The sequence below is a fragment of the Scardinius erythrophthalmus genome, assembly GCF_964197995.2.
Source record: "Scardinius erythrophthalmus genome assembly, chromosome: 20".
Lineage (NCBI taxonomy): Eukaryota > Metazoa > Chordata > Actinopteri > Cypriniformes > Leuciscidae > Scardinius > Scardinius erythrophthalmus.
The window spans coordinates 16544273-16562019 of NC_138240.1; the positions used below are offsets into that span (position 1 = coordinate 16544273).

Genomic DNA, 17747 nt, shown 5'->3' on the forward strand with positions numbered 1-17747 from the left:
CTGAAATAACATAATTTTTATTAATATCTTTCACATCTACTGCAGTCAGATTCACCCGTGATCACTCTGAAGGAATCACTCACATTAGCTGTGCATTTGTAATGACACATCAAGGATGTTAAGAGGCTAAAAGCTTGTTTAAAACTTGCCCCATTGAAGTCAACAGGGTGCACATTTTAAAAAGAGGATAACACGGTGTAGGCAACACCGATTTTTGTCGTTGTTCTCTGTACTGACAGCACTCCAAATTTACAAAAAAATGAGCTCAATGTTAAAATTGACCGGAGTTCTCCTTTAACGATCCGCCTGGAAACTCTCATGAAAGAAAAACGCCATCATGTTTACAACTGTGACAATGGGATCATCTAAACACTGTATTTTCAAAAGTGAGTGTGTGAAATATGTAAAGTTCACGGCATAGACTCTTTAAGTACGTCCAAGAGTTTTACACACCGGTCAGTTATTGCATGGACATTGGCCTTACATGTTAACACCCCTAAACATGACATGGAACAAAACAAACTGTGATTGGTTGCTTTACACGTCAGTCAGACGGCCTCTGGGCGGTCTTTGGCCAATGATAGCTGCTAATTCGCCAAATGTAAAACAGATGAATTGTCCAGAGAGTTGCATACTTTGACAAAGAGATGAAGTCTGTCGATCAACAATGCAAAAACCCTCTGTAGCTCGATTAAATGTATTACAGTCACTTCCTGGCCCTATTCAAAGATACGCCGTGCTTCCGAATGTTCCTACTTGAAAAACTGTATGTGAAAAGAGTCTGAAAAGAGCATGTCCAAATTCATAGTAGGCTATTCGTAAAAAAAAAAAAAAAGTTTAGAGTCAAATGAGATTGATTATATGTGACCCTGGACCACAAAACCAGTCACATGGGTCAATTTTTTAAAATTGAGATGTATACATCACCTGAATGCTAACTAAATAAGCTTTCCATTGATGTATGGTTTATTATAGGACAATATTTGGTCGGGATACAACTATTTGAAAATCAAATGTGCAAAAAAATCAAAACATTGAGAAAATCGCCTTTAAATTTCTACATATGTTTATTGTGCTGCATTCGCTCACAAAAATAAATGTTTTATATATTTACGGTAGGAAATTTAATAAATATCTTTGTGGAACATGATCTTTACTTAATATCCTAATGATATTTGGCATAAAAGAAAAATCGATAATTTTGACCCACACAATGTATTGTTGGCTATAGCCACAAATACACCCGTGCTACTTGTGACTGGTTTTGTGATCAAGGGTCACATATTTGGGGGTCTGTGGCATCTAAAAGATCGAAAACCCTGGTACAGTAGTTTTGGATGCAGCATATGCACTGCAGTTGTAATTTTAGAACTACTGTAAAATCTGTGAAAGAATGGTAACTATTAGCCAAGAATAAACTGTAAATTCACACAACATTGTACAAGCAGATGCTATATAACCAAACAGATGACCAGAACTTTGGGTTAGAGAAGACACACTTCATATATAATGTGCAGAAATCTTTGTATAGATGGTAAAATGAAGCCAAGACTCTCCTCCTTTTTCACTTCCCCCTGCTGTCCTCTCATTCATTGTGTCCGTCTTGAGGTAGCTCAGGCATTGTTTAATCCAGATGGCGTAATCACAACCCTCTCTCGCTGTCTTCCTCTTCCCTTTCATACAGCCTCCTATTAATATCCTGATCCCTCACTATCCTGTCAGCAAGAAAAGGAGATGGCGAGAGGGAGAGAAGGAGAGAGGAAAAGGAGAAAAGTATAGGGGATCCCCAACATGAAGAACAACAGGATGGAAGAGAAAGCATTTCGTGCGGTCAGTTACGGGCAGAAGGGTCTCTGCGTCCAGAGAGGGGAGAGGGCTGAGTTCCGGACTGAAGAAAAGCAAGTCCACCGTCACACTTTCACAGACAACTTATTTACTGCAGGGGAAGAGCAGCTTTACAGCTCTGTGATTCAGCCATTTGTGGCTGCAAATGGGACTCAGAGGAAAACAAAGACTTCAAAAGAGCAGGACAGAGTGAGTGAGAGAGAGAAACAGGAGAAGATAGTGGTGAAAAACTTTGGTGAAATATCTGTAACTTCCACCACAGGAGCAGGTGGCTCTCTAATATCAGTCTGCATGAGCAAAAATTAAATTAGCTACATTAAGAATGTGTTTATTAAATAATTAGTTCAACATAATGATGACTGTAACGTTCCATTGCAATACAAGTGCAGACTCTGCAAAGTGCACCACTGACTAAACCCAAGTTAAAGTTTTTTTTTCCAGTCACATGACACTGTGAAAATATGCTCATTTTTTCCAGCTCTTTATGTGCGCAGTAGTTTCTAAACTGTCAGCATTTCCATTATACCATCACATTATATTTAACAGAATTAGACTCGACAAACATGTCAAATCTGCCATGATGTGATCAATTCAGTTCTCACTAGTGAAAACATATTTATGAATTTTATGAATAAAATTTCCTTGCGTTTAATAGCCTTTTTGTATTATTATTTTTGACCAATTTTTGTTGGTTTGAACAACAACTTTCAGGGGCTGACCGTGATAATGCTAAAAATATATAATGGGTTCAAGCATGACATAGAAGGTATACTGTTTTTCTATACATCTTTATTACAAGTAAATAAAAGTATAAAAGTGTTTTAGTACAGAAAATGAGGCATTATGAACTTAACAGAAAGATATGGGTAGATGCTTAAGTCAGTGATGAAATTGTCAAATTTGCATAGCATGAAAGTCAATGATTGAGTTTTAAACTGATAGAAATGTTTGGTTCAAGTCAATTATCTTTTACTTTTATATTGTGTTCTATATTGTTCTATATTGTTCTATATTTTATATTGTGTTACTTTTATATCTTTTTTTTGTCATCGTGTCACAGTAGCACTAGAGGGCAGAATTGAGACATAGACTGTATGACACGACAAGATAGTTTTTTTTTTTTTTTTTTTACTGTTAAAGCAGAATCTCCCGAGTCGTTTCAGACTTATGACATATTATTTCTGTTTGTAGATTGAGTAATAAGAAACAGCTGTTTCCACATCATCACTGATGGCTACATTTTACCCACGGTAAAGAACTAATGGGAAATCAAAATATTTTAGGTAAGTCAAAATCAGACATTATTTCAGAATATTTTGCTTTAGCTCATGAAGCTTTTTTACTCCCCATTTTGAAACATAACTTTTTTTAAATAACTAATAATACAATATACCATATTATTTAGGAATAATATTCCACTGAAATGTATTTGTGTGGTGATTTTAAGTGCTTAGTGGATGCTTATTTACGCTGTAAACAAGATGCCTGATTTAGAGCCACACAGAAGGGAAGAGATTTTCACTTTATAGTCTTGTTCTCTTTTCTGTTAAAGAAATGGGGTTGATGATTATGAGTAAAGTAAAACAACAACAACAACAACAACATTTGTTCCTGGTATTAAAGTGCCTAGTTTTACAAAATAATATAATTCAGGGTTTTTTCTGGGTCAAAAAGGGTCTTCGGAGTTGGCCGAAAGGCTGTCATCCTTTCTTGGCCTGGATTGCATAGCTTTGTAAGGAAAAATCGTTTTTTGCTAGACCTGATCAATTTTGGTATATAATCATCTCATTATTAAATAGTAGAATTAAAAAAGTAGCCTTAAAAAAATTATTTTAACTAATAGTCTAATTTTCTACCAATAGCCTATAATTGAAAAATAAAAGCAGCTAACAACAACTTGCTTTGTGCTTTTTTCACATGAACATTTACATGTCAATCATTTGCCTACTAACATGAACTAACCATGAGCAATACATTTGTTATTGTATTTATTAATCTTTTGTTAATGTTAGTTAATAAAAATACAGCTGTTCATTGTTTGTTCATGTTACTTCACAGTGCAAATAAAACCTTTGTCTCTTTGCTCGTTCTCTCTCTCTCAGTTAAAGGGATAGTTCACCCAAAAATGAAAATTACTCCTTGATTTAACACCCTCAAGCCTTCCTAGGTGTATATGAGATTTTTTTCTTTCAGACAAATACAATAGGAGTTATATATATAAAAAAATGTCCTGGATCTTCTGAGCTTTATAATGACAGTACATGATAAAAGTAATGGCTCCATGGGGTTAGTAAAGGCCTTCTGAAGCGAAGTGAAGCGATGCGTTTGTGTAAGAAAAATATCCATATTTATAACTTACGCAAGTAAGCCTACGCAAGTCGACTTATGGCAAAAATGAACACTTGACGCGATGTATGACGTAGGATGTAGGAGTAGCGGAAGCTTGGACGCCTCTCGTGGTTCAAACAAACAGGGCTGGGAAACAAACTCAAGCTCCTCCGACATTTCTCTTGAAAAATTCTTATTTTAGACTTCTTATTCGTGACCGTTTTATTGTTTTGCTCTATCCTCTGCGCTTCCGCGTTCGTCAATGCGTCATGCGTCAGATTAAGGATTACTTTTTCGCAGTAAATCGATGCGTATGGCCTTCTGACGGAATGGGATATTTTTTACACAAAACACTTCAGAAGGCCTTTATTTTTGAAAGAAGTGTCTTATGCTCAGAAGACACTTCTTTCAAAAACAATTAGAAATCTTACCATCCCCAATCTTTTGAATGGTAGTATATATCTGGAAGTCACATTTTAAGATATAAAGCCACATTTGTAAGAAATTAATTATTAAAATAAGGTATCATTTCTTTGTTACATACAAAAACTATAAAGCCAGGTCTATTTTGTGGAACAAGCATGAAGTCTGAAGTTTTTTAACATTTAACCGTGTTAAACAAATTTAATTTCACCATTGTCAAAAAATGGAGCTTTGTCTTTTTGAGGCCAATCTGTAGATCTTATGTAACCCCACCCCTTTTCAGCGCTGCACTCGTTGTGGTCTGTCTTTCGGTTTGTATTTCCAAAGCATGAAGATAAGATCTTAGTCTTACGGATTTATGAATGAACCTCTTGGTTTAAAATCTTCCCGGTATACTGACTTTAGTTATGACATCCGCTTCATACATTACAATGCTCATGATATCTTTCATCAACTCTACAATAAGTAAGTCCACTTCACCAATTACACTTCGACAGCAATACCATAGAAATATGCAGAGCTACCGCAAAAACAGAAGTTCTAACACAAAATTCTAAAGATGGCTATTAGGAAATATCTAAGCTTTGAATGTATAGCGTAATAGTAAGATAATTTATAAGTTCAAACAAGGACCCCAGTACTACCAAAATGGATCTAGTTTGACGTTATGTATTGGTCCCTCTTTGCAGCATTGCTGTTGTTTGCAATGGCAGCATTGCACTGTGGGATATCAGAAAGCATGGATTTCATTGAGGGAAACTGTAACGATGTCATCAGACTACCTTGTAAAGCTACTGACCGAACAACAACGTACCGTTATGTCATATGGTACAAAATCGAGGTGAGTTACCTTGATGGCTTAATTTGCTTGGCATTATTAAAATGCTTGTGTAGTTTGTCAGTTTGTTTTTTGTCAGTTTGTAGTTAAAAAGACTGGTTAGCCAGCAAACAGAACATTTCCTTTGATGAGAAGGAACTCTGCACATATCATCTGGCAAGTGAAACATTTTGACCTGGTTGGTCTGTCCAACCAACCAACCAACGAGAAAACACCACACCACAACAAAATCCCCTAACTGTGTCTTTCTTTATAGAGTACGCCTAATCCTATCATCAAGAGAAAAAATGGAGAGGACACAATCTTTACTAACTTAACATCTATTTCTCTGGGAGAGAAAGAGACCTTGGAGATACATAACTTGCAGCCTTCAGACTCTGGAGAATATAAATGCTACCTGGCTGCAGAGGTTGGGGGTCGAAATGATGAATCTTTTATTAGACTGAATATCTCAGGTAATTTAGAGCCCCATTCAATCTAGTTAGTTTTCTAATCTATTTGACTCTACTATTGATATTCTTTATGTTGGTGTCACCAAACCCAAACCACTTCTTATTAAATTTGTAATTGCATGCGAGATCTCAGAAAGCTAAGTATTAATAAATGTTTCTCTTCATTTTCAGAATGTTTGCATGTGAGCACAGTTTATCCATCCACCGTGATCCCTGATGATCCTTGTCCTGCTATAGATGATATAACTGTTAACTGGGCCGTGCTCGGCCTTTCACTCTTCTGCATGGCCAAAATCATCCTTTGTATTGTAACTGTGGGGGTAAGTATAATAGCAGCTCCAATCGGTGAAACAAATTACCTTTATTTCACATTCCCCGCAATGATTTCCAGGAAACGTACAAACAGCACTGCGCAACACATGCAAACAACTCTGGAATTAAATCAATGCTTGCCCATGTGATAAGTTCATGTGATCGTTAAGTTTTTTTTGTTGTTGTTGTTGTTGTTGAAGAAATTGAAGAGTTTCTAGCAAAACATTAAAGGGATAGTTCACTTTAAATAAATTTTTGATATGTTTTAGCTTACCTCAAGGGCATCCAAGATGTAGGTGTCTTTTTTTCCGCAGTAGTTTCAATTTTTATATTTTTAGGTCAAACCGTTCTTGTCTGTCAGTCATATAATGCAGGTCGATGGTCACTGTATCAAAACACAAGCACAGAGTCCAAATTAAAACAATTCCCCATCGTCCAAATTAAACAATTCCCCATCGTAAGTACACATTGATGGCCTAAGACACGAAACGAGCGGTTTGTGTGAGAAAACGAACAGTATTTTTATCGTTGTTATCTCTTGAACACAGCACACATCCAAATGATCTGACGGCGCGGGCGGGTATAGATATATACATAGATGTCGCCTTGGCTACGGCTTCGTTCCAATGAACTGCAGTAGCCAAGGCGACATCTAGTGTAGGCTATATATCTATACCGTCAGATCATTTGGACGTGTGCTGTGTTCAAGAGATAACAACGATATAAATACTGTTCGTTTTCTCACACAAACCGCTCGTTTCGTGTCTGACGGCGCTGATCCACTTGTCCGTGCGACACTTCTGTCGCGCCGCGCTCCTCTATATTCCTATGGGTGACGTCAAGCGACTTTGTCACACCCGCAAAGCATTCCGGGAAGGCGGCGCTTTGTTTGAAAAAGTGCTGCGCGTCAAAAAGCTGGCCGATGCCCATCTTTATGCAAATGAATTCTGTTAAACGCGGCGCGTCTATCCAATAGAAGAACAGCATATGGAGACGGAGGGAAGTCTCTCGCTGGTCCTGTTCTAATACGCTACATGTCCCGCTCGGTCAGAACCATGCCCATAGCGGTAAACGCCCTCAACGTACCAATGTGGGGAGGCGTCGCGACACCACGCGACAGTCGTGTCGGACAAGTGGATCAGCGCCGTTAGGCCATCAATGTATACTTACGATGGGGAATTGTTTAATTTGGACGATGGGGAATTGTTTTAATTTGGACTCTGTGCATGCTCTTTGAGACAGTGACCATATACCTGCATGAAATGACTGACAGACAAGAACGGTTTGACCTAAAAATATCAAATTTGAAACTACTGCGGAAAAAAAGACACCTATATCTTGGATGCCCTTGAGGTAAGCTAAAACATACCACATTTTTATTTCAAAGTGAACTATCCCTTTAAGCAGCATTTTTTTGAAGGATCGTGTGACACTGAAGACTGGAGTAATGATGCTGAAAAGCTTTGTTTTTAAAATAGAAAATCTTTTAAAATAGAAAACTTTTTTATTGTAATATTTCACAATATTTCTGTTTTGTATAGCCTACAAGGAAGTCACATTTTCAGATATAAAGTGCACATTTTTGCACTTTTTTGCATTTAACTGTTGCACAACAGGAAACAGAGATGGTGAGGCCTATAAGTCAGCTCCCCTCGCTTCAAACGTATCCCCCTCGCTTAGATACACCCACCCCATCACAGGAAATAATGTTTTTTCTTTCTTTCTGCAGAATCCTGTGATGGTGTTATAGCAAAAACATTGTAGACTGTGTATGCACCTGATTGGTTTAGCAAACAATGACAAACCTTTTGATTTCAGAGATTATTGAAATGACATAAACCACATGACTGTTTTCTAAGTGTTATGTGGGAGAGTGTTTTCTGAAGCCTGTCTGATGTAAAATTTCCTTTCACAGGTGTGTGATCGAGTCATATTTAGCACAGCAATAAGAACACAGGAAGTAATGGGAAGCAACACTGGAACAAGGTCAAGCTGAAAAGACTGAGATTCACAAAAAAGCTGATGGGGTCTATTTAGTTTTACGCATCGGTTAAAACAGTCCAAGCTGTCAACAATTACAAGGTTGTTGGTACAATTAGATTGGGTTGATAGTGTTTGTTTAATTTCTGTGTGGTTTTGCTATTCTTAATTATTTTTTATAGATGGATTATTCCTAGGGGAGGAGGGACGGCCAAAATGCACACTGTAGCATTTTGTTTGTTTTTGCATTTTTTCCCTACATTTTTAAATTGTACATCCTCTGTGAATATTTTACTGTCAGTAACAGAATTATGTTCTTGATGGATCACGAAAAAAATATAAATAATATATGGATAAATAATTTGGCAATAGGCTAAACAAGTTTTGTATAGATTCATATAGCCAAGCCATGCATGTTATGGACAGATTCATATTTAACATGTTGGCTTAAAATAGTTTGAATTCAGTTCAATTTATTTCTCGGTATTATGAGGATCATCAGTAGCTAAATTGCTGAGAAAACTTTTAAGTTCAGTTCTAATCTAATTCTGATACTTTCACTGGAATTCTTTGTCAAGGTTATGTAACCAGATTTGAGGTTTCAGTAGAAGTAGAAGTGAGACAGAGAGAGAAATGAAAATGAAAGAAAGAAACACAACTAGCCTAAATATCAGGAGTCCGGGTTTTGGTTAGTTAAAAAAAAAATGTGTTACATATTTACACCTTTTTTCTTTACATCCTGTTTGTAGACCCATTTGTGTGTGTGTGTGTTTACTGATACAATTATGCATACCGTAATACTACCAAGGGAGGTGTTCATTCACAATATGTATTGGATAACACTTTACAAATATAACTGTATTAAATTGCGCAAACAATAAAATGAGTAAATGCTAAAATGAACGTTTGTGTTTGTTGCTGTTGTTGTTATTCGAATCGACCAATAAGATCGCACTTGTCATTTCCGGGTTTATGAAATCACCATTTCAGTTCTGCTGCAGAAAGGACAAATCTTATAGAAACATAATCATGCTGCACATCTACTTGTTAATGTGTAAGTAGAAAATGCATTTATTCTTACATGCACTGCACACCGTCACGTATTGCATGATTGCAAGAAAGAGAAACACGTAAGTTAAAAGAACAAGTAAATACTAAAGTGAAAGTAACCTATGTTTACATGAACAAAGTTTCCGCGTTCGCGTCTCCAAAACAAAATAAAAGCTGCAGAATGATCTCGATTGAGTGTGTTTTCATACAAGTGCAGCCTCTAATAAATACATTAAATGATGTTATAATTTCTGTCCTTCAGTCCATCTGGTTTACTTCTCAATGTCGATTGAGGAGCAACGCTGGATTAAAATACCATGTCACGCTAACATTGAACAAGGTGTAAAGTACAGGAGGATCACCTGGTACAAGGTTTGTGTCTGACTGTCTTTTTATTTTATTTTATTTTATTTCAAATAGTTAGCATTTCAAAAAGCTGTTAACAGTAGTTGCAACCTGTCAATAATAATATTCGCTCCGTCAATACTTTGGATACATATAAGGAGGAATGTTTCCTGGAGCAGTGTGTTATTAAAGCACGTTTATTTTACAGGTTGAAGAGGGCTCTGATGTTCTGGCTGGACTTGTTTCGAAGGATCTGTTAAAAAACATTACAACACTCTTTAAGTTTGCACATCATTCCTATGAGGTAGGGGAGGACAACTCTCTCCTGGTCCCTGGTACTGCTGAAGACGACTGTGGTGTTTACAGATGCACCTTGTGGCCTCCACTGGGTCATTACATTCAGGAAGGAAATACAGAGTATTATTCAGCAGGTGAGAAGGGAAGTGGAAGTTATTTTGATGAAAGATTACAAGGGAAAGACAAAAAGAAAGATTTTTATATAAAAAACAGTGATGCACTGTGAAAAAAAGTTGCTGCCTTAAATTTTTAATAACAATCAACTTGGACATTTAAGTCATTTCAAGTTAAATTATATTAAAGGACAAGTTCGGTATTTTACACATAAAGCCCTGTTTACAGATCGTTTCTGATGAAATAGAACGGTTAAGATTAAACTTTTGACAGATGCTGCTGTCGCGAGAATTTTAGGTTTATTTCGCTTCCCACCCCCCCTCAAGAATGGTAGTCTATGGCTACCGTCAACAGTCTGGTTACCAGCATTCTTCAAAATATCTTCTTGTATTTTAGGAGAAGTATTATAGGAGAAGTAGGCCTACCATGATATATTTGTTTCATTTCCACAGTTCCCTTAAATGATAGTAGAAGTGATGTGAAACTTTTGTGTGTGTGTGTTTGTTTTTGTGCTTAGACTGCATAAAGCCTCAAGTGCAAGTGGTAAGCAGCAAGAAGGACACACAGTCTTCCAATCATCAGTTCATCATAGTCGGATGTGTGCTGAGTCTGATGGCGTGTGCTGTTATCATGTTTCTGAACCTCAAAATGATTAAGAAAAATAATATTATGAAAAAACTTGAGCAAACTGATGAAAGTAGACTAACTGTTTTTTTGTAAATTCATTTTGCATTTGTTCAAATAGTTACTGTTTTAATGGAATAGCATCTTACACTATCAACAATAAACTAAATATTGCAAATGTACCATATGTTATTAAATTGATATTATTAAATCAATGTACAACAATCAAGTAGCATTTTTTTCTTGTTTTTAGTTGTTACTATAACTGATTGAAGCAATTATTATTAATAGTCCCCTTCTGTGATCATAAACACAGCAAGTGTAATGATGATGGAGATGCTGCTCTAATTTAACTGAGCCGAATACTTACTCTCAATACATCATTTCAAATTCATTTTAATTTGCTAAATTCACTAACTTCGTTAGGCGGGCATAATTGCAATGACAGGGAAACGAGTCAATCATTGCATTTTCGCTATTATCTCCCTCAGCGTGGTCTCAATAGGCTCAAAGGAGGCAAAATATGCTACTCTTTCTTTACCGACAGGTGTTGCTGAAGGAAGACGAGTAAACCATTTGATTTGATAATTCTGTAAATCTGAATTCCTAGAAAATCAGTGTATACACAACTACAAAAAAATTGTTCACCTGCATTTACTGTTACTGTACAGAAGCCTAGCCTATTCAAGGGGGGAAATGTTCAGCTTCCTACCTTTTTTTTTTAAATCTTTTTTAATGGTTTGAGTTATATACTTTGCAATAAAACAAAGCGGTTAAGATGATCCTGATCTTGACAAAAACGGAAGACACCCTTGCGAAACCCACACAATTTTTTTCTGGAGTTTTCACAGAAAAAGTGATTCTTAAGAACTGTGGGAAGCAGGAGGCAACTTCAGAGGAACCACGAGCATCACGCATTTCACCATAAGACGATGATTCGCTTGACAGTGTTGGGTGAGTAAGATATCGCTTTCTTCTACTCGTTATTTTACTCACAGCTTTTAGTTCATTTTTAAAGGCCCTTAAAATGGTTTTATTTGTTCCAAGCTAAAAGCAGTAAATGGCAACAATCATTTTACACAATAACTCCAGAATGTAACACGTGTGTATTTGGCTACAATAGCCTATCTGTATCCTATCTATAGGCTTTGACAAAAACCAAGCAAGCAAAGTTTACCTACGTCAGGCTCTTTGTGCTCTTGATTTTATCCCCAGATTTTTTGATTTTTTTTATCTGTTCTAGCGTTGAGCCTTGGTATAGTAGTTGGCAATGATGAACTCCACTTCGTCACCGCAGATTGCGGAGTTGCTATAATTTTGCCCTGTACTGCCCTTCAAAACTGTAAGAACTACACCTCTGTTACGTGGTACAAGGTGAGTCATGTCTACATATCATGTCACATTTGCCACTGCCTACTTTCTCAAACTTTCTTATTTAATTTGATGAACACCTCGCATGTTTACGTGTCTGACCGCATGGCTTGAAACAAAACGCTGGCCTAATTGGTTTTATAGTTAAACTTGTGAAGGCTATTGTCTAATTTTACTCACACATATGAGCCGCGGAACAATGGGATGAAAAAAAAATTAAATTAAGCTTTTCGAACGAAATGTTCTTCAACAAATCTTCATGTGTCTGCAAAACACGAGAAACGTCTTGTCTTGCATTTATTCGAACGCCCTTTAATGTCTGTGGCTTTAAGCAGGAAACATGCTGAAATGCATTTCCTTTACACCCAATTCTCTTCATTTTACTTGTAATTTGATCTGTGCATGCGATAGTGAAAGATATGGGGAAAAGAAATTGGCCTATAAGAGAATAAAATAATTAGTGTGCACCATAAAAAATAGGCCTATATCAATAAGTTGACAACATATGTTTTTACATTGCTTTAACTTATCAAAATAAGTTAAACAATTTAAACTTTCTTTTTTAGTTATACAGGATTCATTCAACTATTGTTTTGTCAGTTTTATGTAGGCTAATTTAAGTTGAAATTACTTAAAAATCCAAGTTGATTGTAGCCTACTTAAAAACCTACTTTTTTACAGTGTTTTCAATTTCTTCAGACAATAACATGTATTGTATGTATTTACATATGAACTAGTATTCATCACAAATCTTTTCTAATAAAGAGCAGAGCTATTATATGAACTCACTATGTTCTTTTTCTCTCTTTCTAAAAGTTCTACAATAACAGCAGTGATAAATCTACAATGACAATCCTCAAAAAGTCAGAAAATGTCATTCAAACTGATAAGCACAATGATTCTGTGTCACTGGATAAAAACACATCTTTGGTCTTAAGGAAAGTTGCTCCTTCAGATTCTGGGATCTACAAGTGTTTAATTAGAGCCAAGGCTGGAGGAAAGAACTGTCAAACGTCGTTTAGACTGAATATCTCAGGTATTTCACTTTTAATAAACAGATTCACTTTTTTTTCTGCATAGTATTTTGGTTGTGAAATGGTGTGTATACACAAAAATACATAAAACATACAGTTTTGGCAAGTTTCCAGTATCTTAATAATTATGGCTTTTCATATGGCTTTTTTCACAATATTTTTTTACTTTGTTGTTCTTTCAGTCATTTTTTGTGCATTATTTCATTTGTTGAAAAGAATAATTTATGCTGAGATAAAATGGATCTATTTGTCTCCCCAGAATGTGTGTCAACACCTTCACCCATTATCGTTGATTTCTCCACCACTAAGTTTATTAATGGGTCATGGGAAAACATTAGCATGCCAGTGACTCATGTGGATGATTCAGAGCTCTTTGTCTTCTGGGGTTGTGTAGGACTAGCTGTGAGTAAACTTGTCCTCAGTGCTATGTGCATATGGGTAAGTATTTCTAAATAGCGTATTTACCTCATCTCTTTTGGCTTTATTTTAATTATTAGAAGTAATGAAGTAATTCAGCACTGCAGCAGATGTATCCAAACACACAGATCACTAAGGTTATAACAGTATTGTGCTGAATCAATATCCTAAATTATAGCAAAAATTGACTTTGGAAGCCTGATCCTTTGCTGTTAATGTGACAAATTAAGTTTAAGCTATAAAGGTAATTAGATGTTTCTATTTTCAGGTTCTTGTTGAGTTCAGACAACTTAGAAGAAGAAGACAGACCTAAGGTCAACCATTGTTTATCATCACCAATCATTTGTTTTCATATCGTCCATATAGACTTTCCTTACATTCTGCTAACCTGTGGATAGATCATTTGATGTTTTATTCATTTATTATTTTAATAATGTGAATTTGCCTGTAAATAATACATTTAATGAGAGAGTCCTGATGAAACCGTATTGTTGCGGTTCTGTTCAAAGCACAACTGATCTGTGCTTTGTATCCATTATATTTATTTCCATAAATGAAAATTATTTACTCAACCATATATTGTTCCAAACCCGTATAAAAGAACAAGAGTTCTATCACACTCCAAAAATCAAAAGCATCATAGTGGTCAATATTACTGTATATTCCAAGACTTCTGAATCCTCAAACGACAGCTTTATGGGATGGCCAGACTGATATTCAAGTCATTATTCACTCTTTAATCACATAATTAATACAAATAATAATAATTTATTTGAAATGAAAAGGAAGGGTGAGTAAATAATGGAAGAACTTGTACATTTTAAAATAATTTCTGTGTGAACTATATTCAGAGTGAAAAGGATTTTCACATCAATTTCATTTTATCCACATTTACAGTTTTTCTTGATTGCTTAAACACATTTCTTGAAACTATGCCTCGTATTCTCAAAACTGTAAACACAAATCCATAACGTCTCACCCAATTTCCCAAACATCCTATTTTCAGGTCAAAATGAAGCTCTACACTCAAAACCATTCACTCTTGCTGAAAAACCAAACTTTGCCCTCAGACAGGACACACAAGCCCTCAAAATCACACACACTACAACATAGTCTAACACACTGGTGCAATAAATTCAAAACAACATTTCCAAAACTGGTAAGTTATGTTGCTTGTGGTTTCGCCCCTCACAAACCTTTTCACATGATGAACACAAAAGATACAACCAGTGGATACATTGGCACATTTTTATTCATTCATGTACTACACAGTACAACATACACACAACAAAACAAAACAAATATTTTTTCCCTGCTTTACTTTTTTTTTTTCTCTCTCTTTTTATATTTACTTACAGTAAGATGTGTGTGACTATCATATGACGGTAAAAGAGCACACGCAAACCTTATTCTAATATGGAATTGTATTGGAATGGTAAAGAGTGTTGGTCGTGACAGGAGGGCCTCCACTCAAGGAGACAATATGATGAACACGTCTAAGAATGTTCCACATATGGTTGAAATACCATCATTTGCCTAGAAAGATAACATTCTGGGAGTCAAGACTATAAAGGAGAAAGGATGCCCTCTCTGTAGCCACTCTGTGTGACTGTACGACTGCTGGCCTTTTCTTGCAAGAAAATACACCTCATCAAAGACTATTGGAAATGTTTGTCTCTTATTCAGTGATAGAATTTTGTTTGCCACCGCACCTCCCTGAAGGTTCTCAAGGCGACGGTAAAGCTACTCAAATTTGGCCTTACTCGTAGCCCAGCCTCCCTCATAGTCATACCATTGATAAAGACATGGGCAACTAGAGTGGCTTGAATTTCATCTGACACTGCTTGTCTTCTTGCCCTTCGTCCTCCTCCTTATCCCTCCTTGATCTCTTCCTTCATGTCTTTCTGGGTCCATTGTTCCAAAACTCAATAAACTGATTTGGGCCCTTTTATCTATCTATTGAAGGATCTGATTGATGTGTGTTCAATTTTGACTCTTAGTGTTTCCACCTGGGTAATTGTGTGCTAACTGAGCTGAAGCTGTGCTGACTTGAGTGAACAATATTGAGTGCTAGTGCTTTCTAAATGACAACATGGTCTAGGCAATGAGAAATGAAGGGATTTGTGTGTAGAGTTTTGCAGTGACAGTTCAACAAATCTGACTCGTGTCAAAACAGGGAATAGTGTTTATAGTTTAGTGAAATGGGTGTGCTTTTTGATAAATGGCATTATGGTTTTGAAATTTTAGTTCAAAAGCCTGGTTATAGTGTTTAAGCAATCGAGAAAAACTGTAAGAACACTGTAAATAAATAAATTCTCTAAATAAATTCTCAATCAAAAACTCTTCATTCTGGATTCATAGTAAACCAGTGTTACTATATTATGTATACACTATTATAGTATTTATTAATATTTTGAATTAGCTCTTATTTTTTATTTAAAATTTCATTTAAATTTCATTTAATTTAATTTTCACATTTTGTTATGCTTTAGTAATTTATATCATTTTTTTATATATTTTGACAAATATAATATATATATATATATATTATATATATATATAGAGAGAGAGAGAGAGAGAGAGAGAAAGTATCTATTTTTTATTTAGATTTATTTTTATTTCAGTTTTAGTTTAGTCTATTTTAGTTCTATTTTAATTTACAAAAATTGGTCATTTTAGTTAAAAATTACAATACAGCTTCTTACAGTATTTAAACAAATTATATTAATACATTTGTATCTGTATTACTGCATTAAATGGATGAGTAATAGGGTTAATGACCTAGATTAAGCGGAGTGTTGTTGTGCGTGTTTTACTGAAGAATTTTTTATTTTTTTTTGGCGTGCCAAAAGCACCTCTGGTACACCTCTTGGCTATAATTGAATCAGTTTGTCTGTTCCAGCTTGATATCACTGCATATGTGATGTGCTGAGAAGATAAGCCGTTGCCAGCTCCCTTCCCTCACAAATCTATAGCCTTCTGTTCCAGAAAAATAAAATAAATCACACATGAAAACTTTCTTGTTTCAGGCCACTTATGATGGCATTAAAACCCAGGACCAATCCACCTAAATCCACCTGCTCAATTTCTTCCCCCAGGTCATATCTATATCAGAAACAAGGATTTAGCTGCCATATCTCTCAGAGACCAATACCATCTGCAGATTACTCTATCTATTTAAAGGAATATTCCAGGTTCAGTACAAGCTCTACTGACAGCATTTGCTATTATTTGTGATTAGGCTTCTGTGTTTTGCACCAGTTCTTGTAAATGTCATACTCAACTAAATCTAAACTATCAACGACAATATTTTCAGCAGCAAGAGAAGTTGTTGGCCAGTATAGATGGCAGCTAATTCAATGCCTTAAATTCATTCGATTAATGACGTGAATGTGAAATGACTTTATAGCTCCCTCTTGTGTTGACTGATTGTGGACAAATTAAAATGGATTTTCTTAATGTGCATTGCTGTCTTTATTGTGAACGATTCAACGGTGGATGTTACTCCAAAGGGGAAAAAATGTCTTTGTAATCTTTACACAGTCACTCTGAAACAGCTTACTTTTCCTTTAACATCAATCATCTTGGTGCCTATTATTAGATAATTTAACCAATAGCCATGAATCTATTCAGTTATCCTTTTTAGCAAACCCACATTCGGTTTGGCCTCATTCAGGTATTTTTTCTTTTCTTTTTCACAATCAAGTTACAAGTTACCCACTACATGCACTCTATTGGGACACAGCTAATGTTTGGCACCGCAATGCGGGGTTAAAGGGTTAGGTCACCAAAAAATTAAAATTATCCCATAATTTACTCAACCTCAAGCCATCCTAGGTGTATATGACTTTCTTATTTCAGCCAAACACAATCATAGTTATATTAAAAAAAAATCCAGGCTCTTCCAAGCTTTATAATGGGAGTGAATGGTACTTTAGATTTTGAAGCCCAAAAAAGTGCATCCATCCATCATAAAAGTTTTCCATACGGCTCTACGGCGTTAATCAAGGCCTTCTGAAGTGAAGTGATGCGTTTTTGTAAGAAAAATATCCATATGCATAACTTTATAAACTATATAAACGGACTTCCGGTAACACCTGTACACAAGTCTAGTTCGGCTGAAGAGTGACCTCTGACCTGACGCATGACGCATTGATGAACGCGGAAGCACAGAGAGTAGAGCAAATCCAGGGGGGCAATCTATCAGCTGGAAACTGCAGCTTCCCCGGGGGCCGCCATTGATTAGCAGACCATCACCTGCTGTTAGCATTCCATTTGACTCCCATTCATTTTGGCGCCACTTTGACAGCGAATAAT

At 35.9% G+C, this 17747-nt stretch overlaps 2 protein-coding genes across 10 annotated transcripts; both read left to right on the top strand.

Annotated features, from left to right (window-relative positions):
* The first annotated feature begins 1684 nt into the window (after positions 1–1684).
* LOC308680844 (uncharacterized protein) lies at positions 1685–9074 on the top strand. 3 transcript variants are annotated; one of them, XM_081349256.1, is made up of 6 exons: positions 1685–2034; positions 3037–3128; positions 5286–5437; positions 5691–5889; positions 6058–6206; positions 8114–9074. In XM_081349256.1, exons 2-6 carry the CDS (start codon positions 3107–3109, stop codon positions 8192–8194), a joined length of 603 nt encoding a protein of 200 aa, XP_081205382.1. In that variant the 5' UTR covers positions 1685–2034; positions 3037–3106; the 3' UTR covers positions 8195–9074. The 3 variants fall into 3 exon arrangements, with proteins under 3 accessions (XP_081205382.1, XP_081205383.1, XP_081205381.1); XM_081349257.1 differs by having other exon boundaries at positions 1685–1898; XM_081349255.1 differs by lacking the exons at positions 1685–2034; positions 3037–3128 and adding an exon at positions 4295–5061.
* Positions 9075–9129: 55 nt separating this feature from the next.
* LOC308680846 (uncharacterized protein) lies at positions 9130–16893 on the top strand. Of its 7 annotated transcripts, XR_014028956.1 has the most exons (9): positions 9132–9232; positions 9491–9600; positions 9782–10004; positions 11451–11562; positions 11852–11982; positions 12796–13015; positions 13273–13744; positions 14437–14589; positions 14789–15775. XR_014028956.1 is itself a non-coding variant. In XM_081349260.1 (8 exons), exons 4-8 carry the CDS (start codon positions 11541–11543, stop codon positions 13741–13743), a joined length of 597 nt encoding a protein of 198 aa, XP_081205386.1. In that variant the 5' UTR covers positions 9132–9232; positions 9491–9600; positions 9782–10004; positions 11451–11540; the 3' UTR covers positions 13744–15765. The 7 variants fall into 7 exon arrangements, 4 of the variants coding, with proteins under 4 accessions (XP_081205386.1, XP_081205389.1, XP_081205388.1 ...); XM_081349260.1 differs by having other exon boundaries at positions 13273–13451; positions 13699–15765; XR_014028957.1 differs by lacking the exons at positions 9132–9232; positions 9491–9600; positions 9782–10004 and having other exon boundaries at positions 11425–11562; positions 13273–13451; positions 13699–13744.
* Positions 16894–17747: the final 854 nt, after the last annotated feature.

Excerpts from the sequence above, each read along its gene's own strand:
- LOC308680844 (XM_081349255.1), top strand. The coding sequence starts at position 5,004 with ATGACATCCGCTTCATACATTACAATGCTCATGATATCTTTCATCAAC. Across the intron at positions 5,438-5,690 it reads TCATATGGTACAAAATCGAG|AGTACGCCTAATCCTATCAT; the intron begins GTGAGTTACCTT and ends CTTTCTTTATAG. Across the intron at positions 6,207-8,113 it reads TTTGTATTGTAACTGTGGGG|GTGTGTGATCGAGTCATATT; the intron begins GTAAGTATAATA and ends TTCCTTTCACAG.
- LOC308680846 (XM_081349260.1), top strand. The coding sequence starts at position 11,541 with ATGATTCGCTTGACAGTGTTGG. Across the intron at positions 11,983-12,795 it reads CCTCTGTTACGTGGTACAAG|TTCTACAATAACAGCAGTGA; the intron begins GTGAGTCATGTC and ends TCTTTCTAAAAG. Across the intron at positions 13,452-13,698 it reads TCAGTGCTATGTGCATATGG|GTTCTTGTTGAGTTCAGACA; the intron begins GTAAGTATTTCT and ends TTCTATTTTCAG.